This window comes from Octopus sinensis, linkage group LG18 (assembly GCF_006345805.1).
Source record: "Octopus sinensis linkage group LG18, ASM634580v1, whole genome shotgun sequence".
Classification (NCBI taxonomy): domain Eukaryota; kingdom Metazoa; phylum Mollusca; class Cephalopoda; order Octopoda; family Octopodidae; genus Octopus; species Octopus sinensis.
The window spans coordinates 33,455,009-33,476,876 of NC_043014.1; the positions used below are offsets into that span (position 1 = coordinate 33,455,009).

At 36.6% G+C, this 21,868-nt stretch overlaps 1 protein-coding gene across 2 annotated transcripts in view; it reads right to left on the reverse strand.

Annotated features, from left to right (window-relative positions):
* LOC115221443 (maestro heat-like repeat-containing protein family member 1) overlaps positions 1 to 21,868 on the reverse strand; it is a 118,754-nt gene that overhangs the window by 19,323 nt on the left and 77,563 nt on the right. For both annotated transcript variants that reach the window (XM_029791626.2, XM_029791625.2), the window contains exons 31-37: positions 21,351 to 21,488; positions 19,690 to 19,751; positions 17,815 to 17,952; positions 12,524 to 12,638; positions 8,918 to 9,064; positions 5,766 to 5,954; positions 2,752 to 2,907 (exon numbers count right to left, since the gene is read on the reverse strand). In XM_029791626.2, coding sequence (XP_029647486.1) covers positions 2,752 to 2,907; positions 5,766 to 5,954; positions 8,918 to 9,064; positions 12,524 to 12,638; positions 17,815 to 17,952; positions 19,690 to 19,751; positions 21,351 to 21,488 — 945 coding nt within the window. The remainder of the gene's footprint in view (positions 1 to 2,751; positions 2,908 to 5,765; positions 5,955 to 8,917; positions 9,065 to 12,523; positions 12,639 to 17,814; positions 17,953 to 19,689; positions 19,752 to 21,350; positions 21,489 to 21,868) is intronic.

Consider the following 21,868-nt stretch of genomic DNA (forward strand, 5'->3'; position numbering starts at 1 on the left):
TTAGTATTTGCTTATTTTTACACAACCAATTAATATAATTATACATGTGGTCAGTATTTGACTATTTTTTTTTTATTGCTAACTACTAAATCTACATAAAGAGTTAGTATTTGACTATATTTTCATACTAATAGGTGCAGGTATGGCTGTGTGGTTAAGAAGCTTGTTTTGGAACTATGCAGGTTTAGGTTCAATCCCAGTGTGCAATACCCTAGGGAAGTGTTTTCTACTATAGCCCCAGGCTGACCAACGCCTTGGGAGTGAATTTGTTAGATGGAAATTGTGTGGAAACTCACTGTATATATATGTGTGTATGTCTATACATGCATACATATATACGTGTGTGTGTGTGTGTGTGTGTGTGTGTGTGTGTGTGTGTGTGTATGTATGCACGTGTATGTGTGTAGATGGAATTCTGGTTTTGGAATTTTCAGAAAATTTTTGCAAATTTATGTTCTATACAAGAATTCATACAAATATGAAAAAAGACTTTTCTTTCAATTTCTTGACCCTGTTCCCACAAATCCTAAAATTTCCATGGGTTTTTGAATTTTGCTTTAAAGTATGGACAGTCTGAAGCTTTTGCTTAAGTCTCAGCAATGGAGCACCCCTGGGTGCATCACCATTCCATTAAATGTGTTTATGGTGAGAAAAATATTGAAAAACATCAAGAAATGAACAAGGTATCAGGTGGTCATGAGATGTACTAAAATCAAAAGCTAAGTCACCCTTAAATCACACACAAAAAATTTTCTTTCATAATTGTATGAATTCCCATGTATCGAATACAAATTGACAACCATTTTCTGAAAATTCCAAAAAATAAAAGAGAAGTTATATGGGATGCTTAAACCAGAATTCCACCTATATATATATATTATGAATCCCTGGAGAAGGACATCATGCTCGGAATGGTCAGTGGCAAGAGAGGAAGAGACTGACCAAGAACCCGCTGGCTTGACATCATCAGGAGTGATACCAGAATGGACATGGCCAATCTGAAGGAATCATCCCAGGATAGAACTGACTGGAGGACACTGATCCAACGAGTGACCGAGAGTCGACTTCGACTGAGCAGATAGAGAGAGATATATTATGTGTGTGTGTGTGTGTGTGTGTGTGTGTGTGCACGTGTGTGTTTGTACCCATCCACTGCTTGATGACAAGTGTTGGGTGTTTATGCCCCTGTAAGTTAGTGGTTTGGCAAAAGATCCCAATAGAATAAGCACCAGACTTAAAAACAAATACTAGAATTGATTATTCCAACTACACCCTTCAAGGTGGTGTCCCAGCATGGTCACAGTTCAACGACTGAAATAAGTAAAAAAATTAAAAAAAGATATTATCTATTACAGCCACCAATATTTGATAGAAATTGTTCCTAAGTATTATTATGTATGTGTGAATATGTTTCTTTGCTGTATTGGTGTATTATTATCTATTATTGGTAATAAATATTTGATAGAAGTCGCAAGGCTATGTAACAATATGTGTGTGAGAATGGATGTCTCTGTTTACATGGTCAATATATGTATGCATTTTGTACTCTTAACTGTTATAATCACCAATTATCATCATCATTGTTTAACATCCGCTTTCCATGCTGGCATGGATTGGATGATTTAACTGAGGTCTGGTGAACCAGATGGCTGCACCAGGCTCCAATCTGATTTGGCAGAGTTTCTACAGCTTGATGCCCTTCCTAATGCCAACCACTCTGAGAGTGTAGTGGGCGCTTTTATGTGCCACCGGCACGGGGGCCAGTCAGGTGGTACTGGCAACGACCTCGCTCAAATCTTTTTACACATGCCACCGGCACAGGTACCAGTAAGGCGATGCTGGTAACAATCACACTCAAATGGTGCCTTTTATGTTCCACTGGCACAGAAGCTGGTTAGCCGCTCTGTCAACGATCACACTCGTATGGTGCTCTTTGCACCCCGCTAGCACGGATGCCAGTCATCGAATTTGATTTTGATTTCACTTGCCTCAACAGGTCTTCAAAAGCAGAGTTTAGTGTCCAAAGAAGGAAAAGGTATGCATAAGTGGGCTGGTTATGCCCCTGGCATAGGCCATGAGGTTATGGTCTCATTTGGCTTGCAAGATCTTCTCAAGCACAGCATATTTCCAAATTTCTGCTTCTTTACAATAAAGAAGTGGAATTGAACCTGTGTGTGTGTGTTATTGGTGTAATGACCCTCCCAAGACAACAACATTTTGAAGAATATATAAAGAAGGAAAATAGAAAGCTTCTGACAATATGGAAAGTTTTATAAAGCCTTTATATTTCAGGTGCAAAGGCTTATCTTCAGAAGAAAAACAGTTTGGAAAATGTCCAGTTATGCAGGTTCTGTTAACCTACTCAAACCCCCTGGCATTATGTAGCAGCAGTGGAATTAGTGGAATTGATGCTTCAAGGTTTGGTGTAAACAAATTTCCAACTATTGCTACAATGCTTGGAGCATTGATTAGACCTATGTTTGGAGAGTGACTGCTGCTGCTACATAATGCCAGAGGATTTGAATGGGTTAACAGAACATGGGCCTTTGCAGCTGAAATATAAAGGTTTTATAAAACTTTCTGCATTCTCAAAAGCTTTCTATTTTTTCTGTTTTTACCTTCTTCTATATTACAATGCTTCAAGTGAACTACAACACTCTACAACAAAATTTGTTTCAACACACAAATTCACAACAAGAATCTTGCAAATTATAAAATTAAATGAAATATGTTTTAGGAGTAGATTTTTACCTTGCGTACATCCACCTCAGCATCATTTAAATGTAACAACAAACTAACAAAATTTGAATGAATTTGTTCCAGTATGGCTGCTTTTGATTGTCCTCCTCCAAATCTGGACAAATTGCCAAACAGTAGGATTGCTTCAGCACGCACACAAGGCACTTCCTGTAAAGATAGAGAATGGAAAGAAAGAAGAGAGAAAGTGAAAGATTATTATTAATAATAAGGTGAGAGGAATATCGTATATGTTTGTGAGAGCAGACTGGAAACTTTTGAAAGATGGATTTTTGCCTGGAGATATGAATGTTACTAAATTCTTTGGATGGAAGCAGACACTTCTTCCACAGCAGCTTACATTGCCATAAAAGGCAGTCAACAATAGAAGAGATGTTGGGCATTCAAAATTGGCTTATCTATTTTCTTCATTGATCTCTGTCTGCAGTAATGTCGGTGGTGGCGGCAGCGCTGTCTAACTTCTGATTTTCATACTGGCATGGGTTGGATGGTTTGATAGGATCCAATGAGCCAGTTGGCTGCTTCAAGATCCAATGTCAGCTTTGGCATGGTTTCTATGGCTGGAAGCCTTTCCTAATACCAACCACTTTGGTGAGTATACTGGATGCAGTTTCACTAATTATTTACATTTGGTTGGATCACTGACTTGGGAAATATATATCTTTAACAAACTTCCTCTAACATAAGGTTGTATAACTTTACTCTCTATATTCAAAAGAATGGCCAGTGGTGCATTTGGTCTTAAAGATAGATCTGGTCAAAATTAGTACTTTGGAATATAAATTCCTCCCCCTCTCCCTCTCTCACACATATGCAAACACACAGAGGAAAAACATACAAACACATACATAGATCATCATCATTATTTAACATCTATTTTCCATGCTGGCATGGGCTGGATGGGTTGACAGGAACTGGTAAAGCCAAGGCGGTGGGGTCACACCAGGGTCCATTATTCTAGCTTGGTTTCTATGGCTGGATCTTCTTCCTAATGCCAATCACTTTACAGATTATACTGAGCACTTTTCATGTGGCACCAGCATGAAGTGCTTTTAACATGGCACCAATCTCAGATGGTAGACTTAAACCAATACCTGGTTCATCACCAGCACCTGGTCTTTACACCTTTAGTGGTGTTCACACTGTTACAAGTATTTACACAAGATAACTTAAACTTTCCTTTTACCAGGAACAGTGACTGTGAAAAGGGTCACAAGACCCATACATTTTCTTTTGACTAAGTCATTAAAAAACCCAGAAAAAAGGTTACTAATATAGTGCCTAAAGTTCTTAATCCTCTGCCTCAGGAGAAAATACTACATTAGCTTTAGGGTCAATGAACAATGGCTATTATTTTAATATCGTTATATTTGAGGATGGTCATTTTTTTTACTGTTGCCAAAAGACCACATACAAAAAAATACTCATTTTTCACTTTAACTTTATTATTATTCAAATTTAAGAGTCTCTGAAATTTTTGTCACACATCCTGTGACCTCTTCAATGACTCTACCTCAAGTGTCTCCTCCTGTTCTGTTTAATGGACTAAACAAAATAGAAGATGCATGCGATGGAGAGTCACTGAAGAGGTCATAGGCTATGTGATGAAAGATTTCAGATAAAGGATACTAAAATAATAATAATAATAATAATGATAACAACAACAACAATAATGCCCTAATGCAGTACCAAGCAGTGGCTCTCATGGCTTCTGATCTTCACTGATTGGAAGTGTTATCATGTACATTGTTTTGTCTTGGTATAAAAGATGAGCTACAGCAAATATTCTGCTCAATACCACAGATTTGCTTGTCAGTTGTTTGACCTTAACCACTTGAGCATGTCCCTTAGTGGCTGACGATATGTGTATCTCTGACCATGACCAGAAGTAGTGGGGGAGCATTATAGTCATGTGTTGAGAGGGATTCTCAACATGGGTGTTTCGCTCAACATCCTTAAACAACCTTTATTCATGGACCTTTTGAGCGGGATGGGTTACTTGACCAGAAGAAAATTCTAACTGGGCCCCACCTGCAAGGTCATGTGCTGTTTATCTTGATATGAGATCACCATGTCGCGCACATATGGTTGTGATGCATGTGCCTGGTGTACCCTTATCAAATGGGTAGTCATGATGGGTATACTGGGCTTCGTATATTTTACCCCAGTGTCACTTTGATGGCATGCACTGCTCTCTCACTCAATAATAATAATAATAATAATAATAATAATAAAGCTGAAGTGAAAAATGAGCATTTTGTTGTTTGTGGTTTACTAGCAAAAAAAAAAATCTTTAAAATGACCATCCCCAAATATAACAATATCTGTTTCAACACATGATTTCACATCAGAAATCTTGCAAAACAAATACATAAATATATTCATTAATAGTTTTTCAAAACCCATAGGAGTTCTTGCATGGAGTAGATTTGAATAACATTTGACATTTTACTCTGTAACATTCCAGATGGCCCAACATCACTGCAAGACACACATATGAGAACAGTAACAAGAAAATCCCTCATTGGTCAAGTACTGAACACAGAATGAAGTCTACAACAGCACTGATGGTGGTACTCCAGCATGGCAACAACATCTCACTGACTCAAAATCCAGTAAAAGAGTACAAACAAAGACACAAACATGTACAAATGCACACACTCACACAAAGATCAATACAAAAAAAAATGACAGATGACAACAATGATGATGATGATGGTGATGATATTAATGGTGATGATGATGATGATGATGATGATGATGAAGAGGATGATATGACGATTATGACGATAACCACAGTAATGGTAATAATGCTGCAACAGATAACAGTTGATGATGGCAATGATGATGACGATGATGATGATGATGATGATGATGCTGCTGCAGATAATAATCGAGATGATGTTAGTTATGATAATTGCTATGACGATGACAATAATGACGACGATGATGATGATGGTATTGATGTTGATGATGGTAACATCAACAATAACAAAAAAATAACTTACCTTCTCAAAACACGGACGAATTTTAAGGATGACATTGATGAGGATTGAGCGTATGTCCTCCTCATCAATAACCGACATGACCCGAGACAGACCTCCCATCGCCTCCATTGTGATGTTGTCATTAATGTCTTCTTTATCATCAAGACCAGACATCAAAGCTGACAGAACTGTTGTAGAATATTTCTGAATCTTCATCACAGCAGAGAATGGAAATAGAAAGAAAAATATTACTTTTTTTTGGTGATTTTTAAAAATGTCATTTGGGGTAAAGGAACAGCCCCATCTTCATCATGATCTAATTCCACAGAGCAGTTTAGACTGAGGTGGTCAATGCCCACCCCAACCCAGCCCAAACATATGCAGGTCAATATCTACAGGAAGAAATGTGGATGATGTACATGCTTACAGTGGAGTAAGCTAAAGATGCCCCAAAATCAGATTTTACTGTTATTAAATCCCAGATCAGCCCTGAAGGAGTAAACAGGATTATGATCAAAGGTGCATCAAGCCATTATCATACCATCTTTTCTTCTTAGGTGCAGGAGTGGCTGTGTGGTAAGTAGCTTGCTTACCAACCACATGGTTCTGGGTTCAGTTCCACTGCGTGGCACCTTGGGCAAGTGTCTTCTACTATAGCCTTGTGAGTGGATTTGGTAGACGGAAACTGAAAGAAGCCCATCGTATATATGTATTTGTATATATATATGTGTGTGTGTGTGTGTGTTTGTCCCCCTCAACATCACTTGACAACTGATGCTGGTGTGTTTACGTACCAGTAACTTAGCAGTTCAGCAAAAGAGACTGATAGAATAAGTATTAGGCTTACAAAGAATAAGTCCTGGGATCGATTTGCTCGACTAAAGGCGGTGCTCCAGCATGGCCACAGTCAAATGACTGAAACAAGTAAAAGAGAATTAGACACCTCAGTAATATTATTCAATGTGTTCTTTTATCATATGGTAGGGTATGAGTATAAGGAGAAATTCCCGGCTATTTCAGCATGTTGAGTATCCACATGAAGGCTCCACAATGGGTGGTCTTGAAGAGAGCAATGTGTTATGTCTATGCACCTACCACCCCTTTCAACAAATCCTTACTATGTTAAACTTCAGCCTCATTTCTACATACAAATCTCTATTCAAATTGTCTTATCTTTCCTTCCCAGTTGAAAAACCTGTCAAGGCTGATACCTGATAACAAACACCAAGAGCCGTTTTTATTTTTAGTTTTTCAATGAAGGAGCAAGTCCACTTTAACACAATCACTGGTATTTGGGGCCCTTAGCAATAATAGTTTTATTTCAAGCACTTGGACCAAATACTTGGTTTTCTCTCCCCATTTATAGTTTTCCCTGCATATGCCTGGGCTGGGCAACATCAGTCACCTCAATCTTACTAGTCTGGTAAAAAGGAGTATATATGTTCAGACAGGATAACATCAGTTACATCAGAATTACCTGTCAGGTAGAAGGATCTGCACATAAATTTAGACTTAGACTGAGTAATATCAATCACCACATCAATCTCACTTAGGAAAGTAGTATGCAAAGATTTATGGGCTCTGGTCCTCTTCACCATACAAACAGATACAAAAACATCCTGATAGTTAGGTAACTGAACAGGACATTTAAAAATTTAGAGGCTTATTCCTGGACACAGTATACCACTAGTGTCAAGATGGGAACTACTGACCTCCTACTGACCTTCTGAGCTGGTAGCTCCCAAGTCACATTGATTTCAAATTTTGGTACAAGGCTAGCAATTTGGGGAAGGGGAACAGTTGATTACATTGACCCCCAGTGTACAACTGGTACTTATTTTATCGACCCTGAAAGGATGAAGGGTAAAGTCAACCTTTGCAGAACTTGAACTCAGAATGTAAGGATGGTCAAAATGTCACTGAGCATTTTGCCCAGCACAATAATGATTCTGCCAGCTCACTGGCATCTTAAGACTTTGCATCCAACATCTTAAGACTTTACGGTCAACATCTTAAGATTTCACATCTGACATCTCATGACTTCAGATCCACTGCCTTAACAATTCACATCCAACATCATAAAACTTCACATCCACCATCTTAAGACTCCCAAGTCATATCAGTGAGGTCATTGGTAGCTTTCATAACTCCATATCTTCAGTCTAAATAACAATATACATGCCAACCTATTGTAACTACACATCCTTCACATGACTTCACATTCATTGTATCCTAACTTTACATTGATAACTTCCTAACATCATGCCTAACTTCTTACAACATCGTATTGAACTTCAAGTCTTCACATTTAACATCTTAAGACTTCACATCTACCATCTTAAGATTTCACATCCAACAACATAAGACTTCACATCTAATATCTTAAGACTTTACAACCAGCATCTTAAGACTTTACAACCAACATCTTAAGACTTTACAACCAACATCTTAAGACTTTACAACCAACATCTTAAGACTTTAAAACCAACATCATAAGACTTTACAACCAACATCTTAAAACTTTACAACCAGCATCTTAAGACTTTACATTCAACATCTTAAGATTTCACATCCAACATCTCATGACTTCAGATCCACCACCTTAAGGCTTCACATCAACATCATAAAGCTTCACATACATCATCTTAAGACTAGATCCAACATTTAATGTAACAACTCCATATCCAACATTTACAACACATAATAACTCCACATTCAATATGTTATAAATCTGTATCAGCTATGTCATAAATCCTATTCCACATATCATAACTGCACATCCAACATATAACTCCACATTCAAATTATGATAACTCCATATCCAACACATCATAACTACACATCCAAACTATCAAAAACCTGCAACCGACATATCCTAAACTTTTTATTCAACATGTTATAACTACATCCAAACTATTATAATTCAAAATCCAAAACATCATAATTCCACAACCAATATATAACTAAATGTCATAACCTTCACATCAATACAATTATAATTCCTTATCCAATACATCATAACTCTAAATCCATCGTATAACTTAACATCCAAACTATCATAACTCCATATTTAGCACAATTGATATTTTATATCTTTATATCATTGGACAGAAGAATACCATATGCTCTTTATACCTTAAGTAATTAAAGACAACACTATTATTTCTACTTACTAAGTCTTTACCCATGCTGGCAATATTACCGAGGCCTCGTATACAATACATTCGAACTATATGGGAGCTGTCCACCATCCGACTCAATAAACCATTGATAATTGATTCAATAAGAACTGTTTTTTCTGGACATTTCTGGTTGATGAGCTGTAAAAATATAGTTAAGACATGAAAAACAATTTACAAAAAAAAAAGAACAATTTACATAAATAAAAAACAATTTACAAAACAGCGTTGGAAGGGGGTAGAATAGTGGTGGTGGTGGGGGAGGTGATGGTGGGGGAGGTGATGGTGGGGGTGATAATAATGGTGATGGTGGCAGTGATAGTGGTGGTGTTATTTAGTGTCACAGTTGGTGACATCAGCAATTGTAAGATAAATTTTTGATTATCATTCCATAGTTAAGGTTATTGAATTGTTGTTGTTATTGTGTACACCCACCAAGCCAATATCTTTTAAATGAAGTACTCTAGAAGTGGAGAAGGAGCAATGCTTGTCGCCTTTTCAAAAAAGAGATAACCAGATTGATCAACGCACTACAATTTCTGATCTACAGATATACTTTCCCCACACTCTGTCTTTTCATCACTAGTACTATAATGAGCTTTGGTTTTGCTCCATTGGCAACATTCTGCTTCCAGTCTCTATCCTGTCCATGATCATGTCTTTGCCAGAATTGGGTAGGTTTTGATTTGTTGCAGTTTCTGTAATCAGCTCAATTTTTATGGGGGTAGGGGATGAAATAAGATGCAGACACTGGAAGTGGATCAGACATGTCCTCTGAAAAGATCAAGAAAGCGATTGTATGGTGAGACTAAAGTGGTAGCCCGAGGGGTAAAGAGCAGCAGGGTGCCCTAAAACCACATGGTGAAGGACCACTGACAAGGGAAGGAGATGAGAAAGGTGGAGAAGCTAGAATGAGACCAGAACAGTGGCAGGAAACTGAACTGGCTGGAGAGATCACGTTGCAGACTTAAGGCCCCATAGCACGGAGAAAACTAACTAACTATAATGGCCTCTGCTTCTCTGAATGTTACTTCCACTTGTGTTCAGTCATATCATAAGCTGTACCCTAACCACTTTTTCAAATCTTTTCTTCTCAGATAGTATTATTATCAAGAAAGTTGGTAGAGAGAACTTTCAAAGATCATGGAAACTAACCCTTCTTCTCAACCAGACAGGGCTCCCTTAAAGTGGTTTGGTTTATTTGTAGTTGATGTTGACTTGTAAGGTCAATGATTACAGCAAAATTGTGGGCAGGAAAGGAATTCAATAATATTGTAAGGAATTTTGTACAGGGTTTGATCTGGGTGAAAAGGTTATGCCTCTGACACTCACAAGCCCTCAAATTTGTTCAGTCTGGATGGAAGAGCTATGCACATAATTTTCACAAGCCTTCCAAGATGTTTGGGATGTGAGATATAGTAAAGAGGTGGCAATGAATGCTGTTGCTTAGCTCTAGATCAACTCTGATCAAACAGAGCTATGATCAAAGGCTTTCCAACAGTGGTCACCTATCATTTTGTTTCAGATAATTTATCTAGAAGTAAATCATCTACTGTGTCTTTTCCTTTATTTTAAAATGGGGAAGTATTATTTGAGTTTTAACTACTACGTCTAGCAGAGTAATCAACCACATAGGGGTACCATCATTGACTTGTATGTCAGTGAATAGATATGGTTACTGTGTCTAGGGCAGGGTAAGTGATTTGTTACATGGATGTCTTGCAAACAACTTGCACATACAAGTGCTACCAGTCAAAAACTCCGTATACCTGAAGCCAGCAAGTGTATGGGGTCATCAGGAGAGAATGCGCGCTGTTTTGGGACCTACCTCTCGATGGCATCAATGCGCACTGGCCCCCCTCACTGATATGAGGCCCCGCTTGCTAGATCAGCTGGTTATCAAATAAAGCTCAATATCCTTCTAGCCATCGCTCATCGTCTCTTTTTAACCAAATCCAGTGGCTAGCCTTTTTCACTGTAGATTGGATATTGGTCAGATGGTGACTGTTTCATTAGGTATATTTAAATTTCATCATTAGTAGAGTTACTTAACTCTTTTTAACTATTCAGATTACTCAGTCAAATGTCATGCTTATTTATTCCTATTGTTTTTGAATGAATCATGCATTATGTTACAGCTTCAAGATGCGATTCAGTGATGCGATTTTTCATTTTTGGAATAACATTGTTCAGTAGGGGTGGGAGGCTGGATCTGTTTAGTCTGAACATAAAACAGGTGGAATATTTAGGCCGGATATGGCCAGTTTAGATGTTAAAGAGTCAAAGAACTGTGTTAATGTGGGTGAAATGAGTGTTGTGGGTACTTTGAGGTGTTGTGGGAATTTTGTGAAGTTGGGGTATGTTGTAGTATTGAGGGTATTTTGAGCAGTTGTGGTTACATTGTAGAGTTGTGAGTATTTTATGGTGTTGTAATTCATTACTGTTACAATTTGGATTAGTCATCATCATCATCATCATCGTTTAATGTCCGTTCTCCATGCTAGCATGGGTTGGATGGTTCGACCGGGATCTGGGAAGCCAGAAGGCTGCACCAGGCTCCAGTCTGATCTGGCAGTGTTTCGTGAAATAAATAATAATATTTAAAGTGTGTGTGTGTATGTTAGAGTGTGCAGGAGGCAATAATATAGAGAGATAGAAAGAGAAAGAAGAGAAAACATATATAGATAGCAATTTAGACAAATACAAACTGTCTGACAGACAGTTAGATGGTAATCTTGTAGATGAACAATACAGACAAAAGAGGTATAGGGGCAAGGATAAACAGGGAGTCAAAGATAGAATACAGATAGTCAGACAGACATGCAGATCAACAGATAAACATACAGAAAAATAGATATAAAAACATTGACAAATAAACAACAGATTAAATGAAAGGCAAGCGAGCAGGCATATACTTATGCAGGTAAACAATATATATATATATACTTATATACATATATACACATACATACATCTATATTTTGAGTTCTATTTTTCCTGTTTGCATCAACATACCTATATATATATATATATATATATATATATATATATATATATATATATATATGTTGTATTGTGGGATAGTAATCTTTTTTTTTGTTTTTTGTTGGTTTTTTTTGGCTAAATAAACACTTGCACTATTAGCATGTGTGTTCATTTGGCAAAGAAAAAAAAATGACCATCCTGAAATACAATGATATCTGTTTCAACACATAGTTTCACATCAGGAATCTTGCAACATAAATTCATAAACATATATATATATATATATATATATATTGTTATACTTGGGGATGGTCATATTTTGCCAATTAAACATGCACACTATATAATTTGATCTTCACTTCAGCTTTATTATAATTCTTATTTTAGTTTCTTTGTCTGAAATTGTTGAAGCGGTCACAGGATGTGTGATAAATGATTTCAGACAAAGGAAATTAAAGTAAGAATAATGATAAAGCTGAAGTGAAGACCAAGTATATAGTACCTGTGGTTAATTGGCAATATATATATATACGTTGACAAAGAGAAAGACAGAGAGACAGTAAGAAAGACATCAAGATCAATAGATTAAAGAAAGAATATAAGAGATAGATTTACCTCAGCATAGAAAGCAGCAGTCACTATTCTCTGGGGCTCATGATAACTAGGTAAAGCAGGGTGTAGAGTAATAACAATCTGAGGTATAAAGTTGGGGTTGTTTTGTGAAAGAGTTCTGTAAAAGATAGAGTTGAACTAATTAGGTTGGTGTATGTGGTGATGTCAATGATTGAATTAATCAGGTATGTATATTCTTTTATCTTTTACTTGTTTCAGTCATAAGACTGTGGCCATGTTGGAGCACTGCCTTGAAGAAATTTTAGTTGACTGAATCAGCCCCCAGTATTTATTTTTTTTAAAAGCCTGATAGTAATTCTTTCAGTCTGTTTTGCCAAACTGGTAAGTTATGGAGACGTAAACACACCAACATCGGATGTCAAGTGGTGGTGGTGGACAAACATAGATACAAAAGCACACACACACACACTCACATGTATATATGACAGGCTTCTTTCAGTTTCTGTCTACCAAATCTACTCACAAGGCTTTGGTCGGCCTAAGGCTATAGGACAAGGCACTTGCCTATGATGTCACACAGTGGGACTGAATCTGGAATCATGTGGTTGGGAAGCAAGCTTCTTCTCACACAGCCACACTTGCATCTATATTGTCAAGTTTGTTGTAAATATTTATCATCATCATCATTGTTGTAATCTACATCATTATCACATATTGTTATGGTAATGGTTATACAATATAGAACTGATTGTTGTGGTTACCCCAACTGAAAGTTCATAGTTTAAAGTTGAAATTTGCAATCCACTCTCAAATCTTTGGTCAGCATGGAGCTACAGTGGAAGACACTTGCCCAGGGTCACACACAATGGGACTGAACCTGAAACCATGTGGTTGGGAAGCAAACTTTTAAACCATACAGCCATGTCCACACCTCATACAGTAAAAATTTTGTAAGGTAGGGGACCATAGTAAATTCAGCAGACAGTGGTATATGTTTCTTGTAGATACCTATATTATTGAACACAGTGGGATGAGAGGCAAAACCAACCCAGGTGAAATTAGAACTCAGACCCATGAAAGTTGTAACTAGATACTGCAAGGTCTTTAGGTCATTGTTATGATGTTTTGCTACTCCTCTACTTTAGAATATGTTAACAATTAATCTGTCTTGATCTTCCAAACCCTCAGTAATTATTAATCCAAGCTTGAAATTTCCTCAGCAGCTCGTCAATAATCTTCAGGTTGAATTAAGCTTTATTGTTCATCTATAATCTAAACTATTGTTCTAGTGTGGTCTAAAAATGTGATATTGATGATGTTATTGTTAAACTTTACCTCAGTCACGAGCTTGTAGATGTCTGATCAATGGTATTTTAGCTATAATCAACCTGTATTAGCCGATGGTAAAGTGCATTCATGATTATATTACTCTAGATACACAGATGTCCTTCTTTTAAAAGTAGTAGGGTATATGAAGGAAACTTGGATGTTGTTTCTTATTTCTTTATTGCCCACAAGGGGCTAAACATAGAGGGGACAAACAAGGACAGACAAACGGATTAAGTCGATTACATCGACACCATTGCATAACTGGTACTTAATTTATCGACCCCGAAAGGATGAAAGGTAAAGTTGACCTTGGTGGAATTTGAACTCAGAATGTAATGGCAGACGAAATACCTATTCTTTACTACCCACAAGGGGCTAAACACAGAGGGGACAAACAAGGACAGACAAACGGATTAAGTCGATTACATCGACTCCAGTGTGTAACTGGTACTTATTTAATCAACACCGAAAGGATGAAAGGCAAAGTTGACCTCGGCGGAATTTGAACTCAGAACATAATGGCAGATGAAATACGGCTACGCATTTCGCCTGGCATGCTAACGTTTCTGCCAGCTTGCTGCCTTGGATGTTGTTTCTAGCAGGCCAAACAACCAAATAGAGGCCATTTTTCTTTTTGGTACTTTTAGCTAAAAATATTAAATTCTTGGCCAACCATGTTTATAGTCTGCTTTTTAAATTCCAATTTGGAAATATTGCATTAATTTTGAGATTTACAGAACAGGAGCCAAAAGATAAGAGATAAGGAAAGATAAGAAATGAATGCATGCTTGTCTAATACATTGCATTCTGGATGTGGTGGGCATTCACATTATTTTAACATTCCATGAGAAAAGCATCATCAATCACATGCTTAAACTGAATCACATAGTTGAATGGCATTCTCAACAGGTATAAAATTCATGCTGCATGCCTACACTAGACTGAATTGATGAATGCATGCTTAAACTGAATGGCAGATTTATATTCTGCATGTATTTAGTATTAATATTGCTTTGACATTCAATAAAAAGAACATCAATGAATGCATGCTTAAACTTTATATTGTATTCATTAAAGTTCAATCATGTATTAATCAACGCTCATGAAATATGAACACTACATGAAAATAGCATTTATATTTGAAGAGAAGTACATTGGTCAATGCATGGTTGAACTTTGCACTGAAATAGAATGTATTTATCATTAACATTACATAAGCATTGTAAATCTCAGTTCTTTATACTACAGCAAAAGGCAATCTGGTATTATAATTTAGACACTCTGTCTCCACCATAGGAAAAAAAAACCCTGTTAATAAGTATGTCTATTTTAGACACAAGGACACATACAAAGAGATGGATTGAGATCAGTTAAATACATTGTACCAATAGTTGACTAATACTTTATTTATTTTCTTAATTGCTTCTAACATGATTTGAACTCCAAATATGAAGAGAAAGAATCAAAATACTGCAAGGTATTTGATCTGTTGCTCTACCAACTCTTCAATTAATTACTCTCACATTTGAACAATAACAGTAAAATCTTTAGTTTTGATACAAGATCAATATTGGGAGTGAGCGACCAGTTGAGTGAACCTCGGTATCTGCGCTTTGTATTTTACCAACACTCAGACAAGCTGAAAAACAAAATGACTTGTGAAAGGATTTGAAATCAGTAAAAGTAAAGCTTAGCACTGATTGCTGTATTACTACAAAAATAATAATCTTTTCTACTAAGGGCACAAGGCCTGAAATTTTTGACGGGTGGGATTAGTTGATTACATCAATCCCAGTGCTCAACTAATATTTATTTTATCAATTCTGAAAGGATGAAAATAAAGTTGACTTTGGTGGAATTTGAACTCAGAACATAAAGGTGGATGAACGGCCACTAAGCATTTTGTTCAATGTGCAAACATACAATAATTTTAATAATAATAATAATAATAATGATTTTAATAATAATAATAATGATAATAATGATAATAAATAACAAAACCAAATATATGGCACCCTAGGCATAACACCAACATGAACTTCCAACTTGTTGTCTCTTGAGGTCTCTGGGTGAGACTTGAAGCCAACTTGTACAAATGTAAAGCAAAAGTCAAACATAAAATAATAATAATAATAACAATAATGATAATAACTGAAGAGAAAGAACAAAAAGTGAACAACTATGATGAATTGAAATGGGAAATTTGCAGGTTATGGGCAATGAAAAAAGTGAATGTGATACCAATAGTGATTGGCACACTTGGAAGTATCAGTACCCAACTACCAATGAGGCCCAAAAAGATTGGAACAGATGTAAAGATAGAATACCCACAAAAATCATCATTGCTTGGAATTGCAAGGGTCTTCCGCAGGGTTCTTGAAGCATGATCAGTAAACAAGTGTCACATTAGTCTGCTGGCTGAAGACAGCTGACACTTTCCATCATACTCAGCAAAACAAAGCTGAGATTTTTCATGATATGATAATGATGATAATGTTTCTTCATATAGCAACAAGACCAGCAGTAGCAGAGAGGGAGAGTAGTCAACCACATCAAGTGTAAGACCTGTGTGTCATTTATTTTATATGGTAATTTTGGAATAATGTCATTGGATATTCTTTTCTAAATGTTGATTACACACACATATATATATCTAAAAGTGTGTGTGTGTGTGTACACATATTATAGACATACAAAACATGCCTACATTGCATGGCATCTTGGGCAAGTGTCTTCTACTACAACCCTAGTTTGACATAAAGCATTGCAAGTGGATTTGGAAAATGGATATTGGAAGTAGCCTGTCATGCATGTGTATCTGTGTGTGTGTATGTATGTATGTATATATATATATATATATATATATATATATATAATATATATATATATTATATATATATATATAAACAAATATATATATACACACACATACATTTGTATAAATAAAATGGGATGTAAGAGTTGCAAGTGATGGTACAGTGATGCACCAACTCCAGTATTCAGTCCTTAGAAGAGGAGAGATTGGTAGAAAAACCAAACTTACTATCTTCAATTCAGTTTGATGTCTATCCTTACCTATGCCCATGAATGTTGGGTAATGGAGTGAGAGAGCACAATCAGAAATAGAGATGGCCAAAATGGGGTTCCTCTGAAGTGTCTCTGGAGTAACATTACTTGACAGGGTGCTTGGCTTGGAGATCAGGGAGTTTCTCCAGGTTGAGCTGTTATCTCTCCACATTGACAGATCACAGCACCAGTGTTAAGGACATGTGATTATAATGTTGCAAGAGAGAGTCACAAAACAGATTCTCCAAGTTGAGCCAACCAGTACAAGATCTTGGTGCAGACCAAAAAAGCAAAATGATTGGATAATATCCATTGTTTCAGTTAGTTATGCTTGGAAATCCATCTAGAAAGTCTATTCTTTTCTTTTACCTGTTTCAGTCATTTGACTGTGGCCATGCTGGAGCACCACCTTTAGTCGAGCAGATCGACCCCAGGACTTATTCTTTGTAAGCCTAGTATTTATTCTATCAGTCTCTTTTGCCGAACCGCTAAATTACGGGGACGTAAACACACCCAGCATCGGTTGTTAAGCGATGTTGGGAGGGGGGGCAAATACAGACACACACATACATATACATATACACATATATATACGATGGGCTTCTTTCAGTTTCCGTCTACCAAATCCACTCACAAGGCTCGAGGCTATAGTAGAAGACACTTGCCCAAGGTGCCACGCAGTGGGAATGAACCCAGAACCATGTGGTTGGTAAGCAAGCTACTTACCACACAGCCACTCCTGTGCCTAAAATCTAGTAACAGTTGCTTCTGATAGACCCTATGGACTTGATGCCTGAGAACTCTACATCCATGACCCTCTCAAGAATAGTGGGCAGAGAAGATGGATGGACAACCATGATTGAAAAAGTTTTGATCATAGGTCTGATTGATTAGAACTGATCTGGGATTAAACAACAACAATAACAAATGCAGCTCACCTCGCAAGTGCAGTAAAGGCCTCAGGGTAGTTGTCAGGATCTTCAAACATAGTCCAGTAGGAATGTTCCTGTAGGTAGCTGGTGACGTCCTTCAGGTTTGCCCTCTCCAATAGCATTCCAAAAGCTTTCACTACGAGGCTGTAATAAAATATTGCGAAGGTATTCTTTATTTCATTATAACAGGTATAATATGGCTGAGTAAAAGATTGATTAGTTTGTGAGTAGTTAATAAAATAAAGCAGTGTTTCCATTTCATCTGGTGTATATGTATACATGTGTATATATATATTTATATATATATCATCACCTTAAAAAATATCAATAATAATAATTTTTTTCCACTACAGGAACAGGGCCTGAATTTTGTGGGGAAGGGGCTGGTAGATTACGTTGATCCTAGTGCTTGACTGGCAATTATTTTATTGACCCCAAAATGATGGGATTTGAACTCAGAATGTAGAGAGCCAGAAGAAATACTGCTAAGCATTTTATCCAATATTATGATTCTGCCAGCTCACCACCTTACATCATCATCATCATAATAATAATAACAATATTATTATTATTATTATTATTATTATTATTTTTCCTTCTTCAAATTTTTCTTCCATTTCTCACCAGGTGTTTTTCTGTACACCTAAGGCAGAGAAGCTCATTGTATGCATTCCCAGATTACACACGAAAATTCACAGTAACATATGTATTTAAAAAAAAAGTTAATAAATAAATAAATTCATGTGAAAACAACATCCATTCATGAATTTATTTATTTATTAATGTTTTTAAATACATATTTTACCCGTGAATTTGTGTGTGTAATCTGGGAATGCATACAATGAGCTTCTCTGCTCTATGTGTACGGAAAACACTCGGCGAGAAATGGAAGAAAATTTGAAGAAAGAAGGAAAAAAAAAAAAAATAATAATGAGTTTTGAATAACTCACCTCTGGAAACAAACCTTATTCAGGGATCTTTTGAGTGAGATGGGCTACTTGACCTGAAGAAAATTCTGATTGGGCCCCACTTGCAAGGTCATGCGCTGTTTATCTTTATATGAGATCACCATGCTGCACACATATGATTGTGATGCATGAGCCTGGTATACCCTTATCAGACAGGTAATCATGCTGGGTATATTGGGCTTCGTATATTTTACCCCAGTGTCACTCTGATGACATGCACTACTCTCTCACTCAATCATAATCATAATAATAATGATGACGATAATTTCAAATTTTGATACAAGGCCAGTAATTTTGGTGGGAGTGGGGTAATTCAATTACAGTGAGTCCAGTGCTCAAATGGTACTTACTGTATTGATCCCTAAAGAATGAAAGGCAAAGTCAGCCTCCGGAATGTAAAGAGCTGGAAGCAATACTGTCAGGCATTTTGTCTGACACTCTAACAATTCTTCTTGTTCACTGCCTCTTCATAACAATAATGATAACTCTCTCTTATTTTGGCACATGGCCAGCAATTCTGAGGAGAGGGGGCCAGTTGATTACACCAATTACAGTACTAGACTGGTACTATGTTCTATTGACCCTGAAAGACTGAAAGAGTAAGTTGACCTCAGTGGTCAACTTTGTCTTTCATAAAAACGTCACTATGGCAGTGAACAGCAGATACAATTGAGTGTTGGACTAAATACCTAATTGTAGTCATTTATGTCTGTGTGTTGAGTTCAGATCCCAATAGAGCCATTTTTATTTTCCCTTGATGAAATAAATATACCACCAGTCATGTATTAGTGCTGAGGTGATTCCCAAAATTCCCTCCCTAGTAGTTTTGTACCAATGCTTGCGATGAATGAATTATTTAAAAAAGTTGATGGAAATCATCAAAAAAAAAAAAAAAGGGAGAGTTGCTTTTTACCTGCTGGGTTGAATAAATGAAATATTTCCAAGGGAAGACATTTTCCGAGGTTCATTGTCATTCTGTAGAAATAGTTTGAAAAATTAAGAACAAAAAATTATTAATCAATCAATATTTTCAATGTTAACATTTAACAATTATAAACATTAATCTGAGACAGAAATAAGCTCATTGATACTGGCTCCAATTCTCTTTTCTGACTCAAATTGAGTCACTAATGGCTCTTTTCTGAGAATTAGGGGAACCAAAATAATGTAGAATTAACTCTCTTTCCAGATGGTCAAGTATCTATTTCTGACAGACTAACTGAACAGAAGTGTATATATAGAATCAAATATACTGCTCAATTAACTAATTAACAAAACACTTGCAATAGATATGAACTCATGATCTATGGGTTTGTAGTATGATACTATAACTATTTGGCCATTTCTCTGATGTACATCAGTCAAGAGGTTAGTTCCATGTCACAGATCAACTCAAATTAATTTGATTGGAGCAACTAAAGAACAACAGAATTTGATCATAGTAACTGAATCTCTGTTAAACCATATCCTACAAGCTTAAAAGCAGAGAAAGACACATTAAATAATGTATTCCCAAATATATTTAACCTATAGGCTATGAGTTCAAATCTACTTCATATACTTTGATGTCTAGTTCAGTAGTACACTTGATTTTATGTATGCTTTTCCTCAGTCAATCTGCCAAGAAAAGGTATTAGGCCTGGAAAGAGACTTAATTCAACATTGCTTCAGCTCTCCTAATTGTCTATAATAAGTACTGCATTTCATTCTCATCATCATCTTCATCATAGAGCATCTGTGTTCCATGCTGGCATGAGTTGAATGGTTTGGCAGGATCTACCAGGTCAGAGGTTTATGTCAAGATCTAGCATCCATTTTGACACTGTTTCTATGGTTGGAAGCCCTTCCTAATGCCAACCACTTTACAAAGTTTGCTGAGTGCTTTTTACATATTACCAGCACTAGTGAGGTTGCCAAGTAGCTTGCAAAACAAAACCCCTTGATTAAGAGGTGGAGTATAATTTAAGACCCCTTTCGGTCACAAATAACCATGGGATTACACCTAGAAAGTTCCCCTCAGAGGTACAAGTCCAAGCAAGGTTATTTGTGGAAGACCAGCATTCACCCATGCATACCAATCTCCCCTCTCCACACCACTGATGTTGTCCAAGGAAAAGACAAAGGCTTGGCACCAGTGATGTTGCAACTCATTTCTACTGAGTGAACTGAAGTCATGTGAAATAAAGTGTTTTGCTCAAGAGCACAACACAGCCTGGTCCGAGTACTGAACTTACAATCTAATGATTGTAAGCCCGATGCCCTAATCACTGAGCTATGCATCTTCACCAGGGTACAATATTGATGCATATAATAAATGCCAGGTGTTGAGAGGTAAGAGTATGATAGAAGGATAGGAACAGATGTCTTGCTGCAAAAGAGATAGTAGGAATGCCCTTGATCATAAGTTTGCTCAGTGAAGTTGGCCAAGGGTTAAACAACAACAACAGCAGTATCACCACTGTATAAGATGTTTTTAACACATGCAGTAAATAGCTTAGTTTTGGTTTCATTTTAATTATAAATAATAGAATCAGTTACAAATTAAAACCAAAAAGTCAGAGGGCATACACTTACAGGTGTGGATCTTGGAGGTTTCGCACCGGCAAGTGATCCAACAATCAATATCATGGCCGAGAAGAGTCTGTGGAATTGGTCAATGACAACACTTTCAGTCTGTGCCACTGTCAACATCTGCTCAAATGCACACATGATCTGAAATATGGAAAGTAAGAAGTATATACATTGTTGACTTCATAATAATTTAGAAACTGAAAAATCATGAAATATTTCTTTTTGGGATGGTGAAACTTGAAGCAGATAAAGCTATACATTATAGTGTGTAAATATTGGGTTAAAAAAGTCTTTCGATTGAAACTGCTGAAGGTTGCTAGTGTGGCAATGTTAGAATGTCTATCATGTTTTTACAGATGTGGGTTCAAGTCCCATGGATAGCGTTCAACCTTTTTTTACCCCAAAGTTTTTTAAAACCAAAGTTTTACATACCGTTATTTATAGTTTTATCTGCTTCAAGTTTCATAATTCCAAAACAGAAAATATAAATGCTTTTAGTGAAACAATGTAATAAAACTGAT